The sequence below is a fragment of the Spermophilus citellus genome (assembly GCF_964194105.1).
Source record: "Spermophilus citellus genome assembly, chromosome: 15".
NCBI classification, from domain to species: Eukaryota; Metazoa; Chordata; class Mammalia; order Rodentia; family Sciuridae; genus Spermophilus; species Spermophilus citellus.
This window is the reverse complement of record NC_138195.1, coordinates 59,406,378-59,423,330: the sequence shown is the minus strand read 5'-3', so window position 1 is coordinate 59,423,330 and position 16,953 is coordinate 59,406,378. Positions and strand designations below refer to the sequence as shown.

General features: G+C 43.6%; 2 protein-coding genes across 2 annotated transcripts in view; one reads left to right on the top strand and one right to left on the bottom strand.

Annotated features, from left to right (window-relative positions):
• The window catches only part of GLUD1 (glutamate dehydrogenase 1), a 35,040-nt gene extending 30,502 nt beyond the window's left edge, over nt 1–4,538 (top strand). Inside the window, exons 12-13 of the mRNA XM_081267363.1 lie at nt 2,040–2,102; nt 3,256–4,538. Of these exons, the coding sequence (XP_081123489.1) occupies nt 2,040–2,102; nt 3,256–3,375 (183 nt within the window). The 3' untranslated portion in view covers nt 3,376–4,538. The remainder of the gene's footprint in view (nt 1–2,039; nt 2,103–3,255) is intronic.
• A 6,259-nt stretch (nt 4,539–10,797) lies between these two features.
• Nucleotides 10,798–13,672, bottom strand: LOC308634531 (uncharacterized protein). Its single transcript, XM_081268385.1, has 3 exons — nt 13,598–13,672; nt 12,279–12,341; nt 10,798–10,968 (listed from the first exon to the last, which is right to left on the bottom strand). The coding sequence occupies exons 1-3, from the start codon at nt 13,668–13,670 to the stop codon at nt 10,835–10,837; spliced, it is 270 nt and encodes an 89-aa protein (XP_081124511.1). The 5' UTR covers nt 13,671–13,672; the 3' UTR covers nt 10,798–10,834.
• Nucleotides 13,673–16,953: the final 3,281 nt, after the last annotated feature.

Below are 16,953 nucleotides of genomic sequence, written 5' to 3'. Positions count from 1 at the left end.
TTGCTTTATCATATTCATTTCTTGTGAACAATTAAACAACCCCTGATAAAATCCCAGCTCTCCTTTTTCCATGCTTGTGTCCATGTAGCTGGAGACTCTGTTGACTAACCAGTCTCATTACTTTTCCCTATTTCATTCATTCTCTTCCTCCCCTGAATCGTGTATCATTTTCTCCTCTTCTTACCTACATTACAACTCTTAAGCTGGTATCTAATCAAAGAAAGTTGAAGCAGTCAGAGAACTTGCACACCCAGTCAGCTTTTGGTGTCTACCCTTTCCTGTGCCATTTTCCCTAAGGTGGTAGATTAACTCTGTATGCTTCCATTTACACCCAGCTCTTGTACAGAATATTGCATGGCTTGTCCCACAGCCTCTTAGATATACTACACTTAACAAGTCTTGTCCTCTCTCCTGCATCATCAGTTTTCCCTCTACTGTCATTCTCAGTATACCAAGTACTGCTTGAAAAAGGTACATCTTAATCCTACTTCTTCAGTTATTGCCAATTTTATTTCCCATACACAAAGCCTCCTTAAAAGAGATATATACTGCATCTTCAGTTCTTCTGTACTTGAACCTACTCTACCAAAACTGTTCTTTTCAAGAGAACCAGTGACATAGCAATGCCCAGTCCAGTGGTCACTTTTCAGTCCTCATCTTGACTTATCAGCCATTCTTCTCACTGTTAAGGCTGCTGCCTGAGACTGTTTTCTTTCTACCTCACTAGCCATTCCTTTTCATTGCTTTTTGCTGGTACTCTTCCTCTCTCCACCCTTTTAATACTAGATGCCCTCAGCCCCTGAACCACTTCTAAACCTAAATTTAAAACAGTGGGCACCTGTTTGGCCTCATGATTTCAAGTCCACACATGCATTTTACCACCACCCCCACTAAGATATAAACTCCATGAGAACAGAGAATTTTGATTGTTTTGTTCTCTACTGTGTCCATTTGTTTTTGATAGTGTGGATTGAACCCAGCAGTGTTTAAACACAGAGTCACTTCTCCAGCTTTTTTTATATTTTAGTGAGATACTAAATGTCTTAGGGCTTTACTAAGTTTCTGTGACTGGCTTTAAACTTGCAGTTCTGCCTCAGCCTCCTGAGTTGCTGGGATTACAGGTGTGTACCACTGTGCCCAGCCATATCTTTCCTTATTAATACATATGTTTTAGAAATATACTTTCTTAAATGAATACAGTATGAATTGGATGGTGTCGGGCAAAGATAACTTTTCTTATTAATGCACTTTGTTTTCTTTCTGACAGGTCATGAATGTATATTCTATGACTATATATGGTACATGAGGAAGAATAGTGATAGATAACTGACAAAGGACAGAGATAAGCTGACTTGATAATGGGAAGCCCTGGGTCATTCCCAGTCTTAAAATAGCTATTGATAACCTTGCCCAACCTTTGGTCCTGGATTTCCTCCTAAGTAAAATTAAAGAGCTGCTAAGATCATCCAGCCTTAAAGTTGATGGCATTACTGAATACACAAGCAGGGTTCTACTCCAGAGCTGCTGTTGGCTTTAACCAGATTTTCTTCTGGTTAAAATGCAACTGCCTCAGTATCAAGATACTTTATCTTTTGCTAGGTGTGGTGGCACATACCTATAATCACAGCAATTTTGGAGAGTAAGGCAGGAGGATCACAAGTTCCAGGCCAGCCTTGGCAACTTATTGCAAGATCCTGTCAAAATTAAAAGTTTGGAATGTAGATCAATGGTAAAGCACCCCTGAGTTCAGTCCCCAGCACCACTCCAAAAAAAGATACTGTACCTTGGGTTACAGATGTTACTTAGTGATAGATCCTTTCCTAACGTGTCAGGCATTGGGTTTCATCCCCAGTACCACAAACCAAAGGAAAAACAAAAGTATACTGTTCCTTGATAGTGTACAGAAATTACATGTATCTTTGCTGAAAAACAAAACAGTTCTGTCTGTACATTAACTTAAGAATCCTTTGTACTTTTCTGGAGTCACAAAATACTTCTTCATGTGATTTTGTTAAATTTGTGTTCTTTTTTTCCTACAGGGTGCATCAGAGAAAGACATTGTGCATTCTGGCTTAGCCTACACCATGGAGCGTTCAGCCAGGGTACGTGAATTGATGCTATCTGACTTTCTGTTAGTGACAGGAATCATACATAGCTCAACCATATCATCTCAGTGGCCAAATTATATATGTAATGATAGAAAATAGGAGTCTGTCCTCATTTGTGTGCAGCAAAAAAAAAAAATGCCTTTTTTTTTTTCCTCTCAAACAATGAGTAGTGTTGTCAATCTTCAGTGTTTACCAAACTCTGAAAATAATAATACTGAGAGATAGGAGGGAGTGATTGGCAGTAATTAGCTAAATGTTGAGTAGTGGGGCCAAACTGGAATACAGCTCAGGTTTCACTATATTTCAGCTGTAGGAAGCTACCTTTCTATAAAATTTGGTTTAAGAGTTTTTTTGACTACTTGATCCTTGTTTCAAGCAAGGCCTTAAACACAGTTTGAATCCGTTTTCCTAATTTCTTCTTAAGCTCAGATTCTATTCACTTGAATTTCCAAGTTGAAACAGCATAAAAACATACTGATGAAGCTAGGTGTGGTGGCTGAGGCAGGAGGATTGAGAGTTCAAAGCCAGACTCAGCAAAAGTGAGATGCTAAGCAACTCAGTGAGACCCTGTCTCTAAATAAAATATAAAAAAGGGCTGGGGATGTGGGCTCAGTGGCCAAATGCCCCTGAGTTCAATCCCTGGTACCACACCACCCCCGTTCCCTCCTCCCCCCCCCCAAAAAAAAAAAAAACATACTGATAAAGAAGGTGGTGCTCTTGGAATTGTTTTTGTTGTGATATAGCTAAAATGCTATAAATTCATCTGTTTAAAGTATATAGTTCAGCAGGATATTCACATAGTTGTGTTGCCATTACTACTATGAAATTCTAAAACATTTTCATCACCTCATTTAGGTTTTTTGAAACAATTAAAAAGTATATGATATACACAACTTAACAGTGCCTTATGGGCAGAGAGGCTTTTACATCTACAATTCTGAGAATGGCTTTTTATTACTGTAATAAAAAGTAATCATTGATAATAATTCCAGAGAATTAGTCCTTCCTGCCTAGAGGTTGTTGTATTGATGGCATAGTTTGTCTTTGGCTGCCCAGATCCCACTGTGGGGCTGTCACATGTCTTTTGTGTTCATGGCCCAACTGCTTGACTCAGGTGGTTTTCACTGCCTTTTCTCCTTCATTTCAGCAAATTATGCGTACAGCCATGAAATATAACCTGGGCTTGGACCTGAGAACAGCTGCCTATGTCAATGCCATTGAGAAAGTCTTCAAAGTATACAATGAAGCTGGCGTGACCTTCACATAAATGGATCATGGTTAACTTCCTCACCACCCTCTGTAACTTCTGCTGACCTATCACAAGTTTACATGTAACTGCAGAAATCTTTCTCTCATGACTCATTAAACAATGGACACTGTTCTAAACAAGTCAATTTGATTCAGCCCCTTAAGAAGAAAGAAATTAAGTTTAGGGGATCGTATACAATCTGGTGAGTGTGAAAATAGAAATTACCTATTCCAGAAAGCCACTTAGGCATTTTGCTTTTAAATTAAAAGTATCTTCCACCTGACTATGCTGCCTTGCTCCAGGGCTCTTCCCAAAAATTTAAAAAAAAAAAAAGGGTTGTTGCCAAGGAAAGCAGTCAAGAACAGTTACTCAGTTTTGCTCTGGCAGGTCTGGGACATGCTGTAACTTTGATACATGTGAGAATTAGATATATGGTTTTTGAAAGGTGGCATGGTCCTCAAATGAGTTATTGGTATTTTACATCTGCATAATAACTCAATTTTATAAGTTGCAAAAAAAATAAAATAAAAGCTGTCTCGTATACATTTTATTCTCATAGAATAAAATAAGTACATGCTGCTGTAATAAAATTGCCTTGAATCACTTAATAAGCCTAACCTTGACTCAAGCAGTGAATGCCTATAAACATAGTAAATGAAAAAAGCTAGTATTTTTATAACATAAAGTAATATCATTTATAGCTTATCAGTCATATATTGTCCAGCAGAAATAAAAAGCCTGATGGAGATCTGTCTTCATACCTGGAAACACTGGAGGCTATTTTTGTTAAAACTATCAGAATTTGCTAACTGCCATTATGACACATAGTCCAAAGAATGTAGTAATCTCCGTATCATGTTAATTAATTGTTCTTCCCTTTTGAAGATTATTGTGTTGACTAAACCATAATTCAAGTAGAGTGTCCCAAGAAAAACCACTGGGCTCCCTGTTTGGAGTCCAGCTGGCTCTGAGCACTGACTCAACCTGTGCGCCCTCCCCTTCTGGAGGCTTTGCATTCTGCACCCAGCTTCATTAACAGCAGGCTGAAAACAACATAGGTTCTAGTGTTTATGGAGGTTTTTGGCCAGGGCCTTTTGGCCTTTTGAGCAGTGTCCCAATGAAGTTCTAGGTATTTATGTAAGAATGAGCGCTTTTTTTTTCTTCTTTTTTTTTTTTTTTTTTTTTTAACAATAATGCCCTTTCACAGATTTCTAACTACTTTGTAACTGCATGACTTAACCTGGTGATAAAGGCAGTTATTAAAAGTCTACATTTTCCAAAATTTGTTTCTTTTCTGTGTTTTTATATTTAATAGTCTCTCTCTTAGTAGGATAAAACTACATCTGGATTTCAAGAATTTTGTAACAGCTGCCTATGTATCATTTCCTTCTGTTGTGTCCTGAGCTGCCCAAATTTTATTCCTGAATTCTTTTGCATTTTAATTTTATTAAGTAATACTAATAGCTGTTCTTGGGGAGGAGATTTAATGATTAAAACTGATAACTAAAGTGATTTTTAGTGCCTTTTTAAATGAGGGGAGGTTTTGTTTGGAATAATTTAGCTACAGAATGTAAGTGCTGTTTAAAACAATACTAATTGCAATCAGCAGAACTGGATTCTAGATCAGATTGCACCAATTACTTAGCTGCCAGATTTGGGGCCTAAGTTTCATTTGCTCTCTTTATCTGTCTTTCATGGCTCTGCCTCATTGCTTCTGATTATGAAATCATCAGATGGACAAGCCCAGTGGCATGAGGACACAGTGAGCCCTTCTGCAGCACCTAAGTGTAGTACTGAAGTATCTCAGGATGGAGAGAAGGATGTGAAAATAAATTCTAGAATGTTTGGAATGATGTTGGGTAGGTCAGTACATTCAGATCATGTGAAAGTAAGATAAATCTTAGTCATGGCGTTTGACTAAACATCAGAAATACCAATAGTGATGACTTCAGTTTGTTTGGTTTTTTGCAGTTATAGAGATTGAGCCCAAGGCCGCCTGTAAGCCAAGCAAGTGCTGTACCACTGAGCTACAGCCCCTGACCCCTGATGGTATTACAGGGGTTTTTGATTTCACAAAGTTGTTTAGGGCCTCACTAAATTGCTGAGGCTGGCCTTGAATTTGCAATCCTCCTACCTCAGCCTCTCCAGTCTCTGGGATTATAGGTGTGCACCACCATACCTGGCTCTGATATTGGAGTTTTTTTAAAAATTAAAATGTTAAAAGGTACTAATTGTTGATATTAAACTGTATTGTCTCAGAAATGGAGTCTATAAAGATGACCCAGCACTAGTTGATTCCTCAAGTTTTGAGTTAAAATCTGGTCAGTTATTCTTCAACTGAAATAACTCTCTAACTGAAATTTCCTTATTTATTCATAATTATTTATTGAGTAAAGAACTCCTGATTCAAAAGAAATTTATGACTCTATGCTACCATTACTAAATAAGTGAATTAATGCAGAAAATAGGAAATTAACCCATAGAGGGGTATGCCAATTAAACATGCAAGGAATAATAGAAAATTTCCACTGATACTAAAAAATGTTCAGTGGGGAGACAGCTAGTCTCATACTATCTCCCCACAATTTTTACAAAAGAAAAAAATTTCATAATTGAGGAGACTTGTCTATCACAAGATAATAATTATGACCATTTTCATTCCCTTGACAACTTTTTTTTTTTTACTGTACACTTTTTTTTTTAACTTTACCAGTGAGTTTTTAATCACTTAATGATCCAGGGTCCCAAGGTAGGAACTACCATGTACCCAAGTCCTCCTTTACCATCCTGGGAGAAGGACAGGAGAGCCATGTAGAACCAGTTTAAATCTTCCCAGGAAATATGCCTTCTGCCGCGTGTTCATCCTTAGTTGAGATGCAGGATATAGAGCAGAGGGACTTACACACATTCGTACCAGTACCACATACACACACAGACATCACTCCCATTTGCAGTCATTGCCTTCTCACAGAGATGGAAGTTAAGATAATCTGACAGCAGTTTCTGATCTGATTCCAGCTATCAAAAGAGACAGTCTTACAGTTCTTAGTTCTTGATTTGTGTCTTTTTTTTTTTTTTTTTTTTTTTTTTTGGTTCTAGAAATTGAACCCAGGGACGCTTAACCACTGAGCTACATGCCCAGCCCTTTATGTGTGTGTGTATGTGTGAGTCAGGATCTTACTGAGTTGCTTAGGACCTCATTAAGTTTCTGAGGCTGGCTTTGAACTCGTGATCCTCCTGCCTCAGCCTCCACAGTCTGGCAGCATTACAGGTATGCACCACCATGCCTGGCTTGATTTTGTTCTTGGTGTCTCTTGCTATGATGCTGAATCCTAAAGTCGCTCTTTGAGCAGCATGTGGCTCAGTGTCTAAGCCTTTGAGTTATTTTCTCAGTGGTTGCCCTTAGGATTATAACATCTTGATTTACAACTTAATAATTAATAACAACCTATGTTAGGGATGGTGGCACACACCTATAATTCCAGCTAACTAGAATGCTAAAGATGGAAAATTGCAAGTTTGAGGCCAGTCCAGGCATCTTAGCAAAACCCTATCTCAAAAAAATACAAAGGGCTGCTCAGTGGCAGACTGTTGCCTAGCATCATTAAGCCCTGGGTTCAATCCCCAGTTCCATAAAAAAAAATAATAATAACTTAAAGGCATACAAAAATTTTACTCATATAGCTCTGTTCCCTTTGCTCCCTTTCTGCTGTTATTGTCATATAAATTATATCTGTATATCATGCCAATCAATAAAGATCTAAATTATTGCTTTATACAGTTATCTTTTAAATTAAAGGAGAAAAAGGTACATTTGAGCCAGGCATTATAGCACATGTCTGTAATTCCAGCAGCTTGAGAGACTGAAGAAGGAGGAGCTCAAGTTTTAAGATCAACCTCAGCAACTTAGCAAGGCTCTAAGCAGCTTGAGAGACCCTGTCTCAAAAGATAAAAAGGACTGGGGATATGGCTCAGTGGTTAAACACCTCTGGCCTAAATTCCCAGTATCCTCCCCCCCAAAAAAAATATAAATACTCAGAAGTACATTTTTACTGTCGTATATTTACCTGTTCAATTATATCTGATGTTCCCCCTTTTTCACTGTAGATTTGAGTTATTAACTACTATCCTTATATTTCAGCCTGAAAGGCTATTAATTATTTCCCATAGAGAAGGTCAGTTCTCAGGAATTCTTTTTATTTGGCTAACTTTTTTTAAAATAATTACTTTTTAGTTATAGGTGGACACAATACATTTATTTTATTTTATGTGCTGCTGAGGATCAAACCCAGTGCTTCATACTAGATCAGCACTCTACCTCTGAGCCACAACCCCAGCCCAAACTTTTTTTTTTTTTTTGGCAGGCTGGGGTAGGGGGAGCATGCTGGGGGTTGAACCCAGGGATTTGTGCATGTGAGGCAAGCACTCTACCAACTGAGCTATATCCCCATCCCTTAATTTTTTTTTTTCTGTTGAGTTTTCACAGGTTCAGAAGTGAGCCTTGGAGAAATATATAATCCACCACAATAAAACAACATTAACAAAGCTTCACGGACAGATGAAGTAAGCACTTTAGAGCTCTACTGAGCTGAATCTGAACTTGAGAGTGTGCTATATTTAGGATGATGAATGTCCCCAGAGGCCTATAGGGTGAAGGCTTGGCCCACAGCCTATGGCACTCTTGGGACGTGGTGGGACATTTAGGCAATGGGGCCTAGTGGAAGGAAGGTAGGTCACTGGGGAGCACTGGCCCCCAGCCCTTTGCTCTTTCCCTCCAGACTGCATTGCAGTGACAGTTCCCCCACTGCCTGCTCTCACCATGATGTCCTGCCTCACCACAGGCCCAAAGGCACTGGGGCAAGTTACCATGAACTGAAATCATGAGTCAGAGCAACATTTCCCTCCTTATGTAAGTTCATTATCTCAGGTGTTTTGAGTATGGTGACAGAAAACTAGCTCAGAGTCCCACCTTGCTGTATTATCATAAGAACAATAAATACTGATTAATTCTAAAATTTTTCTGATAGAGAACATGATATCAAACCATGATAACAAATAGGAAGATGAAGGCCTCTGGAAGGTAATATACTAAAACTTTACCCACAGGTAGCTACAGTGTTTATGAGACTTCCACCTTTGAATATCAGGTGTTTATAATATAGACAGATGGTCAAAGGGTTCAATCCATAATTTCCAAAGTAGGAGCAAGGAGAGGTGACCATATCAAGTGACCACCTCCCATTCTCATAATGCCAGCGGGTTGTTTTTTTTCCTTGTTGGTATTTTATTTTTGTTGTACTGGGGATCAAACCCAGGGCCTCACACATGCCTGGAAAATGCTCTAGCACTGAGCCTTATCCCCACCTCCCCACACCCCTTTCAATTTGTTTGGAGAGTCAACTGCAAGAGTATAAGATTTTCTCAGGTTTTTCAAAGAGATGGAAGGCTATAGTTAGGCAGACTCTTCAAGAAGTCAGGAATGTTGGGGTCCTGGGCTCCAGTCTGGTCTGGACATTGGTTTCTGCTGACCTCTGCATACAGAGCAATTTTCTCATTGCTTTCCTAATGGAGAAAAATTATAGCGGTCCTTACTCCACCATTTTTGCTGACATAACTCTCGCTTTTTATATTGCTATTTATAACATGCATAGTTTGATAGAAGTTGATTTCATGCCCCTCATTGCAGAGCACAGGCAGCAAAAAGAAAATGAGAGTGGAAGTGCTTACTCTAGAACAACAACCTACAAAGTTAGGGAATTGTGAGCAGTGTTTCTCCAACTCTCTGAGAATGAACAATCTGTTTAACTGATGGTATGTGGTCTTATTGCACAGTGACTAGTGTATATGCAACTTGCCAGGCAAGTTCAACAACCCAAACTGTTCTACATCCTGTTCAGCAAGAATCGTCCATTGATCATCCCTGAAGATCCAGGCAATGGTCAAATTACTGTAAGTTTCCAATCTCAGCTACTTGTTACCAAGTAGTAATGGAGTTTGCAAAACAGCAAATTTTGAGTAGCATTTCTTTAGAAAACAATCCTGAATAAAGTAATACAGTCCTCTACAACCACATCTTTGGGGAGAAAAAAAAAAATCTATTATCTGGGTGTGGTGATGTACTCCTGTAATCCCAGTTACTCAGGAGGCTGAAATGGGAGGATCCCAAGTTTGAGGCCAAATTTAACAACACCCTATTGCAAAATGAAAAAAAAGGCTAGGATGTAGCCCAGTAATAGAGCTAAACTCTGAATTTTATCTCCAGCATCATCAAAAAAAAAAAAAAAAGTTATTGGTTTTCTCTTAAACAAACATAAGTTTCCCATAAGTTTTCCCCCAAATATAGTAAGCAACTAATTCATTCTTTAATCATAGCACCTTTCTTCTAATTCCTAAGAAAACAGCTCCCAGCTCTATTGTTACACATCATTTCCTCTTTTGTATTCCAAAACTTTTAAGCTCAATGCTGCTTACACATGTGTAACCTGTGCAGTACTGACTTGCTATCAACAAATGGACCTGACACAAGGACCCAATGGAGATTCAACAGCAGCTTCTAGGGCCACTCAGCAGTGGACTCAGGGCCTCTTTGACCCAGTTCCACAACTATACTGCAGAAATGTTGTCAGAGCCTCTTGCAGAACGTGAAGCAGTTTAGTGGGAGCCTGCCCTGCCAAACTTCTAATCGGATTGGTCTGTTACCTTCCTTGAGTCCTACAAGAGCATTTCAGGGAAGACCCTTAGAACATGCAAGAAAAATTTGGGTTCTCCCTCTAGGTGTCATTGAAGCATCAAGGTGTCTGAAAATCGTATTTTCTGGGGAAACAGTCTTTTCACAGAGCCCAGGATGGAAGGGTAGCTCGTGGTAGAACACAAGATTAGCAAGAGTGAGGTGGATGCAGTAAGAAGAAAGGAGGGAGAGAGCAGCAGATAACAATGCAATAGTTTGCTGCTCAGGCACAGAGGTGACACATGTTTGTCATTCCACCTACTCCTAAGGCTCCTCAAAGAGGGGGATCCAAAGTCCAAGTCCAACCTGGCAATTAAGAACCTTTCTCAAAATAAAAGATGTAAAGGGTTGGGATGTGGCTCAGTGGCAAAGCTTCACTGGGTTCAATCCCCAGTAACAGGTTAAGGGGCAGGGAAGCTGCCTACTGACAGGAGAAACCACAGAAGCATCTGATGCATCATCTGACTCATCATAGAAAACGACCTGACCCACTGGCAGGTGCTTGCCATGCTGGTGTGTTCTCCAGTTGAGGTACAACTGAGCCTAAAAATACCTTCTCAGGGACTGAAGGTGCCCTTCAGTGGTAGTGTGCATGCTCAGCAAGTGTGAGGCCCTGAGTTCAGTCCCCAGCACCCAAACAAAAACTTTGCCTAGTGTTTCCCTTGAAAGAGGAATAAGTCAAGGACTCAGTGTACACATTCCTCAGTTTTTTATTCAATATAGAGAGGGTCCGCTGTAGTCTCCAGCAGCTCACTGTCCCAGTTTGCCCAAGCCCTCTGCCGCATGGGTGACAGCATCTGTGACAGTGTTGGTCACTCTCTCGGTGACTTCTTTCACCACTTTCTCTCCCGACTCTTGGGCATTCTTTAAGGCTTCAGCAAGGGCTATCAGGAAGAAAAACAGCAAATGTCAGGGTGAACACCTCCCTATGCTCTTCATGTCACCTGGAGAGGCAGGGGGCTGTGGCAGTCTGACAGGAGCAACCCTGGACACATCCCATGGGGCAGAGGCAGAATAAATTCAGACCTGGTTCTCATGGGGCTGGGGTTGAAGCTCAGGGGTAGAATGCTTACTCAGCATGCACAAGGCCCTGGATTCAGTCCTCAGTACCGCAAAAAAAATTTGGTTTTATATCCCCAACAACTTGCCTTTCTTCAGTTTGAATGAGACTGAGTATCTGCTCATGGGTTCACTGGCTACTTATTCTTCATTTTTATGTTCATATCTTTTGCTCTTTTTTATATTGGGTTGTTAGATCAGATTATGATTTCTATTATACATATTTTGCCTCAGCCTGTGTCTTTTGTGTGTATGTGGTACTATGGTTGCACCCAGGAATTACTGCATGCTAGGCAAGTACCCTACCACTGAACTACACTCCAGCCCTGTTTATTTTATTTTGACACAGTCTCACTAAGTTTCCCAGGCTGGCCTTGAATTTACAATCCTGCTGCCTCAGCTTCCCAAGTAGCTGGGAATACAGATGAGCACCACCACCACTGGCTTATTATTTTATATTTTAAATGTTTTGTTCCAGTGTCTGCCACATCCTCTTTTGACACCTTGCATTGATATTGCACAGAGAGGACTACCTGGATGGAACCTAAACACAAAGTTTGGTATGAACTGATAATTGCATTCACAGACAATTGCATACCAATGGAAAGGATGCAACACTGGGGCTGTGAGGGGGGCTGACCTTTGACTTTGTTGGGTAAAGAAGGGGTTGGCCCCACCTAGCTTTCCTTTCTTCATCCTGTCCTCCATCTCTTCAACTTCTGGTTTGTTGTTGTTGTTGAAATAGGAATTGAACCCGGAGTGTTCTACTGCTGAGCTACATCTTCAACCCTTTTTACTGTTTATTTTGAGACAGCATCTCCCTAAGTTGCCTATACTAGCCTCAAATTGACAATCTTCTTGCTTCGGTCTCAGTGGCTGGGATTGTAGGCATATGCCACTATATGCTGGACTTGTTCTTTTTTTTTTGGTTCCTTGCTGATGCTGAAAATTGCATGCCAGACCTCATGCATACTAAGGCAAGCTCTCTACCACTGAGCTCCATTCCCCAGCCCTTTCTTCTAACCTTCTCTCCTCTCCACCTTTTCACTCTCCTTTTCTCTTTCCTTCCATTTCTTCCTTCTCTCCTTCCCTCTTTGCCTCTGCCCCACTTCACTCCAACCCCAGCCCTCATTACCTTTCTCTCCAGCCTGCTTAGCATGCTCCACCACATCCTTCACCACTTCCTCCACAGCATGAACTAAAAAAAGGAGACAAATTCAGACAATTTCAAAGACAAATTCACCATGCAAGCCTGCTTCCCTTCCCAGCACCTCTGGACACCCAGGGTGGATCTCCAGGATGCCACCCCCAGCTAATTCAGGCTGGCACAGAAGGGCCTGGCTGCTGAAAGGGAGCTGAGGAAGCCCGATGAGGACACAGGGCCCTCCGTGCTCCTCAGTCTGGTAGGGCATGAAGTCCTGGGATCAGGCCTCTTGCCAGCTGGGGACCAGAAGCCAAGGCCTACCTTGTTGGCCAAGTCACCACACCTCTCAGGTTGATCTGGCTGTCCTGCCTTGACAGAATCCCTAAGCCTCCTCCGGGGAAACCACGTCCCTCAAAGGAGTGCCCTCAGGAAGAGGGCATTCCCTGTTTACCTTAGGGGGTTTTGCAGTTTGGGTGGTAACAACCTAGAACCAAAACATTTTGGAGTCAAAACTGATTCTAAAATCTAACTCCAACTTCCTCTGCTTCCTCTGCCATATCCTTTCATCATCAGCCAGTGGAAATCATACACAACTCACAAGTCTGAGGGAAAGACTAAAGTGGGTGGTCCACACCAGCTGTGGAGTTAAAAGTGAAATGCAGACAGCTCTGCACCTGTGACAAAGAGCAGGCCTGAGCACAACCTTTTCACCATCATGTCTCACAGGTGGGACCTGGATGAGCTTCCGCCAGTAGCTGCAGACCTTTGCCCACAAAACTAGTTGCTGAATTCTTGGAAAAAATGGGAAAATGTCCTCATGGACTTTGAATCCGATTCATTTGTTTCATAACTTGGGAATTCTTGAAGCTTTAAAATTATGATGAAAATTAAAATCCACCATCCTTTTTCAGCACAGGCTGTGAGAACAGGCAGTTTTGACACAGAAGGGCACCCAAGTTTTCAGAAGAAAGGATCCAAATTGCCAGCTGCTCACCCAGCACCTGTGTTCCTCACCTGTCCCCAGGAGCCTCATCTGGCCTGTCCTCTCTTCTACCAAGGATCCTAGATTAGGCTCCACAAGTAGAGAGGGCTGCTTGGGGCAGTGAGGCTCTGGGGGCTCCACCCTAAACTGGCCTCCCAGCATCTGCACCCCATAGCTCCATCTCTCCTGGTGGGCGTGATAGGCCAGGGTTCCCAATGGGCCCTCAGTATGCCTCAAGGCCTGGCCTTATTCCTGGGATCAGCTTGGGACAGGCCCAGTCAAGCCTGCCCTGACCCCACACAGGGGGAAAGAACACCTAGGTCCTTACCAGCTCCCTCAGTGGCCTTCTCTGTGCGATGGGCCAGGCCCTCAGCCGCCAGCTTCCCCAGGCCTCCCAGCATCGTGCAACAGCAGACAGTGACAGACAGGATGCTGGGGAATAAACCAGTGTGCTTTTATAGATGACTCTGATGTCTCACTAAGCACCAAACCCTCACCTGACCTGTAGGAAGCTGGGCAGATGAGTCACTGGAGATGGCAGCAAGAGGAAGAGGCTGGGTGGGGCATGCCAGTGCAGGGCACTGCCCCTCTTACAGTGAGACACCCCACAGTGCCCCCACCCATGTCTTAGGAACCCTGTGCAGGAGAAGGACAGGGAACAGTTCTGAAGCTGGGAAAGAGAAGTCAGTTGGGACAGGGGCCTGGGTGCTCTAGGGGAGGACAGTACTCAGAGACAACCGTCCTACCAGCTCAGACCCTGGTATGCACCTGGTGAAAATGCCCAGGATTCCCCGTCTGCTAATCAAAGTTCCCAGTGTGGCCTAGACAGGATTTTGGAGGTTCTAGGGATATGGGGACTCAGTTATCCCCTGAGGTCAAGCACACAGCAGTGGTGGTGGGCTGTGCTTGTAGCTCAGTGGTACAGCACTAGCCTAGCATGTGTGAGGCACTGAGTATGATTCTCAGCACCACATACCATCAACAGGTAAAAAAATATTAAAAACAAAAAAAAGTAGTGGGCACCACCCCCCTTCCCATTCTTAAGGACCTTGGCTCTCCAAACAGAGGAGGTCACAGCCTTGAGCCAGGTAGACACCCTGAATTTCCAGTCAGTTGATTATCATTCACTTGTGCTCCTGAGTGTCCCAGTACTGGGGCAGCCAGCATGTGGAGGAATCCTGACCTCAATTCATTTTGGAGTTCAGTCTGTAGGGGAGGATCTGAGAGATCAGCCAGAAGATCTTCTAGGTCCAAGGAGGTTCTCTGGCCCTAGGTAGAATTCCACAGAAAGCAGCTTTACTGGCCCTTTACACGTCACACATGGAACAGGGCCAGATTCCTCCTTGGTTACTCAGAATAGAGATGCCTCAAGCCACATGCTACATGTTGCCTCCCTTAATCACTAGCCCAAGCATCAGTTTCCTCATCTATAAAATGGGAACAACTATGCCTTCCTGGCTGTGGCACTGATAAACAGTGGGACAAAGTATGCAAGTGTTATGCTCGAATTCAGGACCCCCAAAGACCACCAGAGACCCAAGATCGATGCAAGCAGCAAAGAGGTGTTTATTGCGAGCTAGCTCGGTCCTCCACGCTCACACACACAGCAACTGGTGACGCTGAGAGGCCCCGAGCCCAGGGTTTGCAGCATTTTTATACATTTTTTTGGAAAGGGCAGGGACTTCACATACATCATAGCAAATCATCACACACCACGGGAAAATCAAATAACAACTCTAAAACATGATTAGCACATTCACTGGCGGGAACAAGTTGGGTAGGGGTGATTGGTCAGAACAAAAGGGGTATTGGTTTGAACTGATTGGTTTGAGCCAAGAGGGGTGTACGTGCTGAACTACATGGTTTCCCAATGTTATCAACCACCATAAACTACTGGGAGGGTCTTCTAGCATCCCAGGTATTTCCCTGTCTCATGCTGATTGGTGACTGCTAGGGGGTTGCTATGGGTCCCCACCTAGCCTGACTGAGTTATTTGTAGATAAACAACTTAGCAGGGTGGGAATGTGCCTATGAGTGCTCTGTGGGTTTTTCCAAGGACAAAGGTCATGTCCCTTTCTTGGACAGGCTTTGCTCTGAGGTAGAGGCTGGTTTTTCACAAGCTCTCAGTAAATACCTGTTTCCTCCATGTCATCACCACTGTGCTAAGGAAGTACCCCTGGGCATTGAGTCCTGGCCAACCAGTGGAGTGGGCTAAGGAGTGGTTGGGGAATAAGTCTCCTTGGAGACAGAGGGCTGAAGGATGTGACTCCCACTGGCCAGGTGTTGAGATGAGAAGATCTTCCACCTTCCTGCTCCTTGGTCCAGGCCTAGAACAGGAGTCAGAGACTGCCTTCCCCATACTGACTCCCTTATCCCTCAGAGCCCTGGGTGTGGTGGAGCCTAATTAGTGTTTACCAGTCCATGAGCCTTCACAGCCTGTGCCATACAAAGCTGAAGCCTTCTCCCAGTCCTGAGAGAGGTTGGGAGGGCTCAGAGCCAAGGCCAGCCTCCCTGGGGTGGGTAGAGTATGCTGGGGGCAGCAGCACCTCAGGATCCTGCCTGAGGCCACAGCCCCACAGTATCACTGCCACCTCCCTTGGGCAGAGGTGGATCAAGGCTTAAACAATTTGAAAGAGGCCTCATTAAAAAAAAGGATTACAATAATTCTACACTTGCAAATTATCCAAGTAGATACCTATGACCCCGGGGACCTGGGAAGAACCATGAGGTGGGGACTGTGGAGCTTAAGCAGGTCCAGATAACCCTGTGCTGCCCTTGTTCCAGCTCCAGAGGCCACCCAGGGCAAGGGTGGTGGAGGTCAGGGAGCCAGGGCAGCTGATGGGAATGGGGCTGAGGGACACATGAGGATGCTCCCTGGACCCATCACACCCCTTTTCTGTTTCCTTGGAGGTTGTGTGTGACTCTCACCTCCATAGTGGTCCTCTCTGCCCCTCCCCTGAGAAGTGATACCCACCTGCTTCCAGACCCCACCCCACAAGCCCCAGCTAGTGTGCTTGCCAGAGATCCCCTCTCAGGAGCTCACCAGCCCTGACAGACCCTCCTCAGAGCTCAGCCCCTCAGCAGGGCTCTGTCCACAGGAGCCTGCCTGGAGCCCTGCCCACTGCAGCCTCTTTGAACAGCTGCCTTTCCCCTCCCTCTCAGATACTGCTGGCCCTCTCCATCCCCTCCTGCCCAGGAGATCCTGTCCCTCTTTAATACACTGCCTCAAGGTGACCACTTCAGTGAGGACGCTCTATGGCCCTTTGCCTAGAGACAGGTTCCAAATGCCTGATAGAGAGAAGGTAAGAAACCAAACTTCCAGGAATGGACGTGGACACCAGTCTCTTCTGCTCTGGCCTGGGTCTAGTCCTGCTTGGGTTCCCAGTTCCAGCTATAACCAACACCTGTCCTCCCAGCCCAACCCACAAGCCCCAGCAGACCCTCTACATTCCACCCCAGAGGCTGCATAACCTCACCAGTGACCCTCCTAACCAGGAATGGATTCTGGTCTGAGGGGCTGAGCTCAAACAACTCCTGCAAGAGAACAATTTCAAGTGTCTGGAGCAAGTTGAAGATGACTAAGGTGGGGCCCACCCTCCACCACCTCATCTTGGAAGAGGGCCCCAACAGAAAGACCTTGAGCACAGGCACCCATGCTAGCATATCCTGAGTCAGAAGGTCAAG

Excerpts from the sequence above, each read along its gene's own strand:
- LOC308634531 (XM_081268385.1), bottom strand. The coding sequence starts at position 13,670 with ATGCTGGGAGGCCTGGGGAAGCTGGCGGCTGAGGGCCTGGCCCATCGC. Across the intron at positions 12,342-13,597 it reads GAAGGCCACTGAGGGAGCTG|TTCATGCTGTGGAGGAAGTG; the intron begins GTAAGGACCTAG and ends TCCTTTTTTTAG. Across the intron at positions 10,969-12,278 it reads TAAGCAGGCTGGAGAGAAAG|CCCTTGCTGAAGCCTTAAAG; the intron begins GTAATGAGGGCT and ends TCTTCCTGATAG.